General features: G+C 44.4%; 1 protein-coding gene across 1 annotated transcript in view; it reads right to left on the bottom strand.

The window, feature by feature from the left end:
* Positions 1–278: 278 nt before the first annotated feature.
* The window catches only part of LAS1L (LAS1 like, ribosome biogenesis factor), a gene marked incomplete at its 3' end in the record, with an annotated part of 38472 nt that continues 26429 nt past the window's right edge, over positions 279–12321 (bottom strand). The window contains exons 8-12 of the mRNA XM_014518464.2: positions 6949–7034; positions 6274–6483; positions 4575–4707; positions 3601–3974; positions 279–423 (exon numbers count right to left, since the gene is read on the bottom strand). Coding sequence (XP_014373950.1) covers positions 279–423; positions 3601–3974; positions 4575–4707; positions 6274–6483; positions 6949–7034 — 948 coding nt within the window. The remainder of the gene's footprint in view (positions 424–3600; positions 3975–4574; positions 4708–6273; positions 6484–6948; positions 7035–12321) is intronic.

Below are 12321 nucleotides of genomic sequence, written 5' to 3'. Positions count from 1 at the left end.
CTACCTTTTTCCTTCCAAACACACTCAAGGTCAGACATTACCCTTCCTTGTCCTCCCAACCTCCACAACTTTGCCCTCTGCACTACTCTCATTGGTGCAACAATAAATGAAACGCAAACTTGGAAAGCAAAGGGAGCAATTTCAAGTATTGCTCAAACCACTAGAAATATATAGGCACTGTTGTATCCAACTTCTTGCAACACCATAAGCCCTGAACTTGGATAATATACGTTTGATGATGCAATTGCAGACAGCTCCCCCATCCCAACACTACTCACTTCATACTGGGAGAATGCCTCTCATCTCTTGTCATTGGCTGATCGATCAGGGACATCACAGAATAATGCTCCACCATGAGACCATCAGGTTCATCTGCTTGACCAGGGAGTTTCCCAAGAGGGAAGTCTTTCCATTGTACTTCATCTAGGTTGGAAAAAACATTCAATGCATGAACTGGAAGCCTGTCCTCTAAGTTGACTTCAAATGTATATGTATATACATACGTATACATTTATAAGCTGTACATTCATTTTAGATTTTGTGCAAATAGCATGGCATCGATAGAGCAGGACATCTTATCTCCTCTTAATTTTATTTCTAATCACTATTGCTCCGTGAAAAGATCACTGTGCCACGTGAGACAACAGGAAAAATGTTATACTGCAACAGTATATACTTCATGCTGATCAGGTTAAGGAAACATTTCCAGGCTCTAAAAAACAACGTTCTAGAACACTTTTTTTTCCTCTTATTACCTGACTTCTGACGTGTTTGAAATGAAGGCAGCAATACACATGTATTACTTAGCAAATTTCAGGAAAGCACCTAATTTGTTCTCTTAAAAAAAAACACAAGGTTTTGTACATAGAAGAAGCCACTCACATACACGTAAAACTTTTTCTCCCTTCTAGAGATCTGAATATTGCATATTTGCCCCCCACAGCTTGTTCCAGTGGTTTCTATCCATGATAACCTCTTTGCCAGGGTCCCCAACAGCAAAGAAAGGACATGGGACATATTTTTTTTAATTCAAGAGGGAGGGAACAGTTGGAACAAACATGCTGTGGACAAGACAGGTAAAACACAAGTTGCAAGAGTTTATGAAATTTCAGCACCCAACTCCCACTGACCTGCAAGAATTTTCTGCCAAATTCCTGAAGAATCATTCAAAAGTCTCAACCCAAGGGCAATAGGAAAATTCAGTGTTGGTTGGATATGGGAACTTAGGCTACAAAATGGAAAGGCAAGAGGACAGACGCTGGGGAATTCTGAATAGCCTGCAAGAATTGTGTGCGTGAGACTGCAGGTGGGGGGAAGGCAGGCAAAAGGAAAAGACCCACAAAGACCCTGGGGAAATACAAACCCTCTCTTCCGGTTTACAGGTAGGTTCTTACAGTGACAGCCATCACTGCTGTATCCCCTCCACCACAACATGCTCCTTCATTTGACTGGGAGCCTTGCACTCTAAAAACAGACCATCCATACTCATCATTTTTCCCCTCAGATTCAAAATTTCACAGATAAGAAGAGACTTGTTGCTGAGTTAGGTTTCAGGAGCTGAATGAAAGATGCAAGTGCTATGTGGAAAGCAAGGTTTCAGTCTCACTTACTTTCCTATGATGGGCTGTTGACTCTGGAATGGTGATGGGTGGTGGCAGGGGACGGACGGGAAGGTGATCTCAAAAGGTAAAATTCCTAGTAAGGAAGTTATTGTACATGGAAACGTCAAGTGCAGCACCCACCCCACCTGCCATGAGCTACTTACTGAGGGCAGAACCATTAAGACAATGTCAATGCCCAGCTTGGCCCTAGAAAGACTCTATTTCAGCCATGCACAAAATGTGAACAAAACACTGGGGACCCTTGTTTGCCAGGCAGAACTTGCTCCCAGTTCTCAAACAGAAACTAGGACCAGGCTCTTTGAGTAGGCAAGGACTGTGGCTTCGTGGCTTTAGAGCATGAGGTAAAACACTGCTCTCATCTGTGATGGCGGTTCCAGGTGACACCATAACACAATTAAAGGATGGCACAAGTAGTGGTGCTTTTTGTTGCAACTTTGAGATACATGTTGCCATGTCTGTGAAGCAAGCTCTCTCCCTTGCAGGGTCAACTACTAAATACTGCAGGCCACGGCAAAACATCACTACAACGATGAAATGCTGTGGTACAGCAGAACCTGGATAGCTGCCAGCTTAGGTTTGTACTCCCTGTGAAGCTGAGAGTTTGCAAACTAACTGGGAGCATACACAGCTGAAGCAAACAGCTGCAGCACTTCATCTGACTACTGTGGCTTTTACTTCAGAGGGCACCACTTCTCCATCAGGTCTGTGGGCCCACTGACACATCCACCCAAAAAGAGAAGCGAGGCTCTCTGAACTAAAACCACAGCAAACAGTTGAGCAGCTCATCCTGAAATACAGCCACCTGCTATGAATTTAGTGGGCTGTGAATCACCTGGATACAGTCATCTGCTTCTACTCTACTGGGTAGAGGGAGAGTTTTTGCAATTTTTTTTAAGTCCAGAACTATATTGATGTACTTTGGGCCAACGTTACATTTTTTTTACAAGTCAGATATAAACAAAAACGTCATGAAAAGTACCTAACAAGCTACTTAAAGATGTCAGACAGCAGGGAGGGGGCTTCACATGCATTTTTCCTTTTTATATGATTCAAACTGTAAGGTGGAAAGCATTCTCTAGGTTTCCAAAACATTCATCTCCAGTAAGCTGCCACGTCAGGTTAACTAGGCAGAGCTGCTCCAACAACCAAGGATATTTTTACTCAGGAAAATTTCTCTCTGATGGAAGGCAGAAATATTAACTGTCTTTCCCAGACGGGCCCTGGGCCTGGAGGCAGCCCTGGGCCTGGAGTGTCTCCCCAGACCAAACTTCCCAGGCTCTTCTCTACCCAGACTCCCTCTCTGCAAGACCCTCCTACAGTCACACTTCACCCATGACCACAGTAAATCTTAGAATACTATCACACCTTCCAAAAAACCCCAGCAAGTCTAAACTGGCAATGAGCAGCGGAGTCAGGGAAGTAATGAAGCACTTGCTAAACTGCTGGGTCACTCTCTTGCACTGTGTGTCTTGGTCCATCCCTCTGCCAGCTGTCTATGTAGACTGTAAACTTCCTGGGAAATGGCAGCTGCTTGGAAAGCACCTAAATACATCACTAATAAACAACATCCATGCCAGGGGTTAGTGATCCCAGTGATCTTTTTGGTGATTCCAGTCTGATAAGTGGAAGGTTTTGGCACATCTTGCTGCAGTCCGTGAAGCACTGGTGTTTCTTTACTGCTCAGTTGGCAGCCACTCCTCTGTCAATCAGCTACACTGGAATATTAACCACAGAGGGTGATGCTTGATGATGAAGTTAATGAAACATTAACTACGTGGACATAAAAGAAGCAATCCTAGTTTAAGGCACTGCTAGAGAAGAGACATCTATATGCAAATGGAAGGCTGGAAAAATGAAGTTTACAGGGGCATGGCATGGACGTGGCTTTGAAACAAGCTTCAGTCTGCAGGAGCCTCTGCATTTCAAATGACACCTGCTGGTGAGGAAGGGAGAGCGAGGAAGTCTGTGACCTTTTTACCTGAACTAATTTGCCAAACAGATCCTTGCAGTGCAGCCCTTTTCTCAGCTACAGCCAACATGTTCACAGGATGCAGGAGCTCTTCCAAAGAAGGTGACTCTGTTTCCATCTCTTCTTCCTCCTCATCTCCTTCACCTTTGCCTCCACCCAGTACAGTTTCTTGCCTTTCTGCCATCTGGCCTTGCTTTTTGGCCAGATTATCTTGCCTGGCCTTCCACTGCAGGCTCTCAATTGTATAAATTGGCTGTCCTCTAGTGTCTGAAGAAGACCCTGGACTGGAGAGGGAACTTCCTTCTTGAGTGTAGATGGAGGAAAGGTAAAGAAGATTTTTCTGAGTGTCTGAAGGCAAAGGAGGCTCCATACCCGTGAGAATCCTAGGAAGGGAAGAACAGAATCAGTCTCACATGTAAGAACCGAATGTTACAGAAACCAGAAGCCTCTTGCACAAGGGTGCTTCCAGGCTTGCTCTCCCACCCCTTTGTAGTGGATTGGTAGGAAATGGTGATAATCCTCTCCAGGGGTACAAGGCAAAAGCTAACCCCTCTTTCTTGCTTTCTTTTTTAGCAGCGTGTCTCTCTCTTTTTCAATCCTAATTGAAGTTTTTGTGTGAAATGGGAGTGACCACTGTTCAGTGGAAGTTACGAGTTACATGCTCTCTGCCATGTCAGCAACCCCTGCTTTTTCCAGTATCTTGAATGTTTAGAAGTCAGTGAACTGAGAGAAAGTTTTGTTCTACAGCACATTTAGTTTTTCCTTGCAAAGGAAACACCCTGAAAAGTTCTGCTTTTTCCTCTTTCATATCACAGTGAGGGAAAAGAGCAGGAACAATACGCGTTATATAAACCAAATTTTCCACAGAAGTGAAAGAAGTGGAAGGAACTATTGGTCATAACAACATACTGGACAGACAAGAGGCACCACAGAACTCTGCTTCCTGCTCCCGATGCTTTTCCCCAAGTCATGGGGTCACTTACAGCTGAAGGAGGTGGGGAGTTGCCCAGCAGGGAGCTCCCAAGCAATTATCAATGAGCTTTAGCCACTGCAAAGGGATTCTGCGGAGAAACAGCTTCCTTTTCTGACTCTGGTAACAGGATTCCATTTTCTTCCCTAGAAAAAGGATGACAGGGAAGAGAAGGAGTTTCACAAAGAAGAAATGCACTGGTTGTACCCACGCCTTGACATTTTTTAAGCCACTACTCTCCTTAATAGCTAGGACTAAGGCATTTTGCAGGTCACTCTTCCACCCAATTCTGAGGTCAGGTCTATGCTATTAAGGTTTGGCAGCACAGCTATAACAGCTACATGTATGTGGGAGGAGGAAAAAGGGGGGGTGTTTGGAGGGAACAAAACATACACCACAACCTCCAGCCTGTGTAGCTACGCAGATGAAACCCCTGGCATGGATACAACTATGGAGACAGAAAAGGGTTTCTGTTTGCTTTCCTTATGTCATTCAGGGACGTGGTCTAGCTGTGCAAAAACAACTCCTGTGGGCATATGCTGCATCTCTACAAGGGCACTCTGCCCACATAACAAAGCTGGCATAGCTGGAAGAGCAGCAGCTCTTCTAGTGTAGACAAACCCAAAAATGCAGCTGCTTCCAGAGCAAAACAGTACAGATTTGCCAGTTTTGATATCTCGTTTGCAGGATTTAAAGATTTAAGGAACCAGGATAAGTTCATGGAAGGGGTAGGATGACAAAAAAGGGGAATGCTAGCTCTCCAGTCAAGATGTCATCTGTCTAGAACCAGGTTATGGTCCCTGGGTTGCACAGCAGGGGGGGCGGAGAGTGTCTAGTTTTCTCTCTTCTGAGCTTTGCTGACTTCGACATGGGACTGGGGAGGATTTTTTCCCCTCTTGTTGCTAGAGGTGTCAAGGGTTTTTTTCACATTCCTCAGAAGAACTGGGCATTAGCTGCTGTCAAGACTGGGGGTTTTGACTGGGGTGTGCCAAAGCTCTTGCTGGGACTAAAAAAACGCAGAGGTTCTTGCACCTCCACTCAGGGTCAGGCCACATCTGGGAATCAAGAAGGAATTTTAGCAGAATGGACTATGGGTTTTTCGTCTTTCTCTGCAGTGAGGAAATGTTCCTCTTACTTAGTTCTGTCACGTGTATTTTTAACTACCACTTTCTGTCCTTATAGTGGCAAGACACTGACAGTGCCCTCATTCCCCTGCTTTACTTGTGCCAGGTGAAGGTGTCTGAGGTTTTGGGAAATATGCCAGGTATCTGTGTGGCAGAGTTGGTTGTATAGTTTTAAAAATAGGCTAGACAAGTATTTGTAATAGGATAGTTTGGATTTGTAATAAGATAGTTTGGATACAGGTGATCCTGCCTTGAGCACGGGGTTGGACTAGATAGCCCCCTGAGGTCCCTTCCAGCCCAACTTCTCTACAATTCTATGCTCCCACCCTGGGAAAATCACCACATTTTCAAGTCTTAATGAAGCCGTCATGCATTTTTTAATAAAAATTATTTCCATCCATTGCAGTGGACTGAATGCAGTTGTCTTCACCTGCCAATCCTGAAAGCCATTATAAATTTATGGAGCCTGTTTAATAATTAGGATCCCTGCATTTCCAGCTTGCAAGTGTTGTTGACTTTCTCTCTCTTGACACTGTACAGGAGAGGATCTTAAATTCAGTTTCAGTAAACCTGAAGGCATTCACTCACTGGCTTTAACTTTGGTGCTTGCAGTCAAGAATTCAGCAATCCAGTTGATCAGGTACTGAGACCGGAGTTCTGAAGATTCGGAGCACTGTTTCAGGTTAGCAAACATTTTCTCTATCAAGGCCTGTGTAAAGTCTTGGGAATGGAGACCCTTGAGCAGAGGCTGCCAGAAACAGTAAAATAGCTGAGGGATGTCCAGCAACTCTTTGTTTTCTATATAAAAAAAATTACAATTAAACAGAAATACTTTCGACATGACAATTGGTGCAGTGCTTGGGTAAAAGGGTACTGAGTTCAGTAGTCCTGCACTTTATTCCAGGCACCCTACTCTCACTGAGAACCATAACAAGAGAAGAAATAGGAAAAGCAATGAATGGATAATTAACACAATATTTCAGCAAAAGCAGAAAGTAGGATGCCTGATTGAATCATGCTGTAAACCACAGGAAAACCTACCTCTGTTTTGCTCATCCTTTGCCAACTTAAGCTCAACTCCCACATAATTAAGAGCTATTTTGTCTAAAAAGATACTATAAAAGGGTTTGCATGAAGGAAAGCAATAAAGCTCTGCCAGTGTAATAAAATTCGGGAAACCAGAGACCACCCACTGGGAAACCCGTGAGTTAGGATTTTCAGAGAGGCCAACAATTCAGTAGAGAAAATAAAGTAGGCATTCACCATCAGACTTGATATTTAAAGTGTCCAGGTGCTCCACCGTTGGGATGAGAAAGCCGTCCTCCAGCAGTACTTCAGCTACTGCATCCCTAGAGAAATTGGAAGTCCCAGTCAGTCCTTACATTTCCGAAGAATCTCGTATCATGCCCCTGAAACACTGCAAGCTGTATACACGGGTTCATTTAGTTAATGAACAGCTTAAGCAACAGCTTAACAGGGCACAAAATACTTAGCCAGCTCTGGCTGGTAGTGATGACACTGTATCCCAGTTGAAATTAGAAGGAAAGTGCAATTATACAACTGTTCCTTGGCCAGGACATTGAAATGACACCTACACTGATGGAGGTGGAAATTCACTGGCACTAAGATGTCAAATATAGTGCAGGGGATTTAGTCATATCTTTCGTTACAGTGAAATATCTATAACTGACAATAGAGATCTCGGTCCCCTGCAGTGCTCTCGATATCTCAACCAAGGTTTATAAGGACCACAAGCAGCCAAGACAACTGTATTTAGTCACATCAGAGACATGTTGTCTTTTGCACCTCTGGCAACACGCCATGGTAAGATGCTGGTCCAAACTATCAGAACCTCCTGTCTGAATCACCGCTGTAATTTTCTACTGTGCCTGGAGTCTCACATCCACATGGCAATCACACTTAACCATAGTTTGAGAGACCAGCAGCTCACAGCCCAAGGCCAGGTCCAGATGCAAGCAGGAGGAATTGGTTCCACCGACTAGTGAAAGGACAACCTACCTAAGTTCGACTATGCTCGGTAGTAAGGCCCAGCAGAAGATTTATGTATAAATATCTACAACTACCCAGCACTGGAAGTCAAGTTCATTATTTGGTAACACACACGAGACAGCATTGAGAATAGTGTTTATCCACCATTTTCAAACACTGAATGACTCCAGGAAGGAACTGGCATCTCTGCCATGCTCTCTTTGGAGCTGCAGGGACAGAACTAGAGTTAAGGAGACATGCTTTGCTAGAGGATGATGTCTGAAACTCCACTGTATTTTGTGATGGGGAGGGGTGGAAGGGCCCTCAAACCTGAACACGCAGGTAAGATAGTTATAGCTGATGTGGGACTCTATGAAAGTAAGCCCAGCTAAAAAAGTCTTTGTGGGCAGGCATAGCATATACAACTGCTCGTGCAGTAATGAGGTGACTCAGGAGAAGCCAACATTTATGAAGACCAGCAGCAGACTGTGACTTGCCTTACAGATCGGATTCCAATGTAGCTTTTTCTCTTTTGGGATCTGTGCTGGGATAATTACTGTATTCTTACACTTAATGACGGCTTCTCACTAATTGTTCCAGGCTACCTCCATGAACATGCCACCCTCAACGTGGCAACCATTCAAACAAGAGTGATGCAAGCACACATGACTCAGGAAGGCTGCTGGGTCACAGCTCCCTCAAGCACAGAAGTTTTAGGAGACTTTACATTAAAAGCAGAAGTAGCTTCCAGACATGAAAAGACACCTAATTCCCTGCACCCAGTGTGTGCACACTCTATGCAGAGAAATGTAACAGTGAGTTGTACTCAGAGTCACATGGGCATAGCAAGTGACAGAGATGATTACCTGAGTAGCACAATATACTGGAACTGGGTACTGGACCGCCCCCACCACCTTCCCCATCTCTGCAATGCCCAAACTTGTGAATTAATGTGTTTTCGATTTGAAGCTCTTTCTCCTCCCAATTAACATGTTTCCTATGGTGTAAGGATGGAATGTATATTTTCTAAAAAACAAAAAAAGCTTTTATTTTTATTAAGCTTCTTTCAAAATAGAGAAGGAAATCTGATAATGCCTTGTCTTCTCAAAGGAGAAAGGGAGAGGGTCAGTCTTTTGTAAATCCTGGCACGTCCAGGAAGTCTACAGGGAAACAGGAGCACTGAGGTGTGTGTGATGCTCATAACACTGTCCTGAAGTGCTGTAATACCACATTGCAGAAGAGCAATCGACCGCATGGAGCAACTCCAATTAACATAGGGGCATTCAAAACATTAGCTCCTTACACATTGAACCTGTACACATTCCAGTTTTTAAAGCAACTTTTTCTATTTAAAGCACTTGTGCTCGCCTCACTGTTGATGTGCAAGCACCATTTCTCATCTCCTCAGTTTCAAGGGGCGACTGGCAGAACCCCACCAGCCAAAAGCAAGATGCAGGGTTTTGATTCAGTTCCTTAAAGCTTCAGGGATGCAGTGGCTATTCACATGCAGCCCATTTCTGGAAGACTCCCATTAAAGCAGGCTGGCACGGAGAGGAGGAGTGAGCCCATGCTAAAAGTACAGCATTTGCGTTGCTGTATAAAGATCAATGAGAACCAGAGTGTGACGGGGTCTTATTTTCATTTTTTGCACAGTAACATACAATTTTTTATGCAGAAGGTAAAAGACAGAGGCAAGATTCTTTTCTGGGAGCTGCTTTTAATTACTCTTGACTCTCAAGTAAGACCTGTAGGAGGAAGAGAAATGTCACCACTCAGAGCATTTCCGCAGCTGGAAATAGGTACAGCCTCCCCTTGACTATAAATATAGCAGTCGGTATTCTTTAAGGGTTTGTATTTCTGATCTTTGGAATAAAAATAGAAAGAGGAAAAGTATGATGTGAAGGACTGATCAGGAAGCCAGGGCAACCTAAATCCCAGCCCTGGCTCTGCCTTTCTGATTCATCCTATGCCCCTTCATTTCTCAGAACATCAGTTCTTCCCCCCTCACTTCCACCCAGGAGAGAGAATGCATTTCAGAGGCCAGAGCTCAAAGGTTTTGTCCTAGAGGCAGGAGCCAGCCAGCAGTTCCCAACTAGCCCAAATGCTGCATACCAGCCAGCATCAGGCATCGCCACAAGACACTTTTACAAATGCAGCTGCCTCCATGCCTGGTGACATATCCCATGATTCCAGTCAGTTCCATTAAGCAACTGAGTAACGAGCACTGGTTTCCCAACAAAACGCAGTTTCAAGGGAAAATGCAGATTTGCTCAAGCCGATTTTTTGTTAATGGAAGGCACGGGGTTCTGCAAGTGAAACCCTGCCTGAGTTCCTGCTTGCTCATCTGGCTGACTGTTTGCAACCTCCCCGGCCTCCTGGTTCCCCACAGCACAGCAGGTTGCCCACAAGCACTGACTCGCAAACATCAGGTTGAAGCTCTGATGTCCCATTTCAGGAAAAAAAAAGGGAACCCAAATGGTATTTTTCCAAAATGAAAGATATTGGGAGTTTCCTTTCCTGAGAATGGCAACTTTCAAACATCAGAATTTCCCCAAATGTAAATTCCAAGTTGTAACCAGCTCTAGCGACATTAGCATACTTTTACATTATGTATACAGGGCAAAATTCAAAAGCAACTAGGTAGTTGTAGGTACCCAATGTAAATCACATTGCAAGGGCCCAATTCACCAGAAGACAGCTGCTCAGCCAATTCCTCTTATAGCACCTATGCTATCCTGGTTCAAAACTGAGTGCAGATGCATTAAACACAGTATTTTTGCTTCTATTTACATTATGCCCTTTTTGATCTATTCAGTGGCTTATTTCAATGATAGTTTCCCATCGTTCTGTTCTCCTACACACTGCAAGGGCCTAGGACCTACTCTTGGATGAGGAAACCAAGGCAACAGACCAGCCTTCCATGTCTAGCTAAATCAGCTCCAGTCCTATCGGCTGGCTTGATTCAAGGAAGTAAAAAAATCCCCGATTTCAAATTGTTTTCTAAAATGATGTGTTTGTTCCTGAATTAGCAGCTGCCACAACCACAAGCTTTCACCCACGGATGCCAGGGATAGGAATGGATCACGTGTTCTGGGAGGACACTGAAGCACAAAACAACCCAAAACTGTTTTCTACAGCCCCTCCCATAGCAGACTGGAGGTTGGTATGCAGACTGCTTACAAGGGACACAGCTGTGGCAGGGGCACTAGCAGTGGTTGCCAGAATGGTGCCGGTAGAAGGAAAATATTACGTTATCTTTGGTGAACATAGGATTAGCTTTGCCATGCAAACCTTTTTACAGGGATTTTGATGGAAGCTGCAGGGAGGCAGCTGTCTCTGCCCTGCCAGCCCAAAGCTTCTATCTCCAAATCTAAAGTTTGTATTTTAAGATAAAAAGATTCTCGATTTCGCACTGCTTCACTTTCAGTTCTCTGGGTGTGGTCAGCATGTCTCCTGTGTGAGAGTAAAGTAACAGGCAGAGTTGTGACTAGATGAGAAACACCATCCCTGTGCTCTGAAGCCTGCAGAGAAAGCATCCACATCTTCCTGTGCCTTATGGTCTTCTCCCCTCTAGGATTGGGCTCCGGCCTCTCTCTAAGGCTATCCTCAGGAATAGGAACGGGGCTCCAAAAGATCTGCACTAAGGCATCCACGGAAAAGTTGTCTTGTTTTGGAAAGCGAGTTACTTTCCCCAAGCCTGACTACCAGTTGGCTCAAAGGCTGCAATTGTGAAATCAGCACTTACAGGAAAGAAACTCTCCCATTAAAAAAGGCTTGGAGAAAAATGTATCAGAGGGTGAAAAGTTCCAAAGCAGTTTAATGCAATTGTGAAATCTCTTTCCAGAAGCGTCATGGCTGTGGGCTCTGGTGTTCTGCAGAAAGTAGTTATTTCACAATCCCACCCCGTAGAGGTGGTTCCCCAGGGGAATTCCCTGCATAGCAGTGCAGCTAGTTTCAGGTTGCTATTTGATCCCTGGGGTCACTCAGAATACCATGAAAGGACTGGAGACACAAACCACACCATTTTGAGAGTCACAGAAACCGGCTTCTCCCATTTGGCTCTTTTCCTGGTCTTGCTATATGGAGCCTGAATTTCAGAGAACCATAAAAAGCCCTGGGCAGTGTAAGGTGATAAGGAAGACAGCTGCGTAATAGAATCTGGCAACAACATTTTGTTAATAAGGCTTAGAAACCATAAAATAAAAGAGACGCATCATGTAATCGGGGGTATTTTTCTGGAGCCTAGCACAAGTGACATAGTTGAAATGGAAGGTTTTCCTCCCTCTTTTTAGGCTTCTTTAGGGTGTAGACTACACCTGGCTCCTTATCTGTCATCTAGCCACGGCACCACGTCACTGCTGTGAAACGCTGAGGGAAGCTCTCAGCAGTGAAATCAGTGAAAGGTGGAAATGAAATCTATGCTGAATGGTTTCTATTGCTAGCCAGCAGGTCACAAGATAGCCCTGCACAAGTAACTGGTGATAAACTCCTAGCTCCCAGACTTTACTTTGAAATGGAATTTGCATTTTGTCTCTCAGCTATCCATAGTGATGCAATGCCTCGCTGCCTTGCAGCCCAGATTGTTTTGCCTCTTTTACTGAAAGACCAACAATGATTGTTCTGATCTGCCTTTGCAGTCTGAGTCAC

This window comes from Alligator sinensis, unplaced genomic scaffold (genome assembly GCF_000455745.1).
Source record: "Alligator sinensis unplaced genomic scaffold, ASM45574v1 scaffold809_1, whole genome shotgun sequence".
In the NCBI taxonomy this organism is placed as follows: domain Eukaryota; kingdom Metazoa; phylum Chordata; order Crocodylia; family Alligatoridae; genus Alligator; species Alligator sinensis.
The sequence above is the reverse complement of the archived record's forward strand: the minus strand, read 5'-3'. Positions and strand labels throughout refer to the sequence as shown.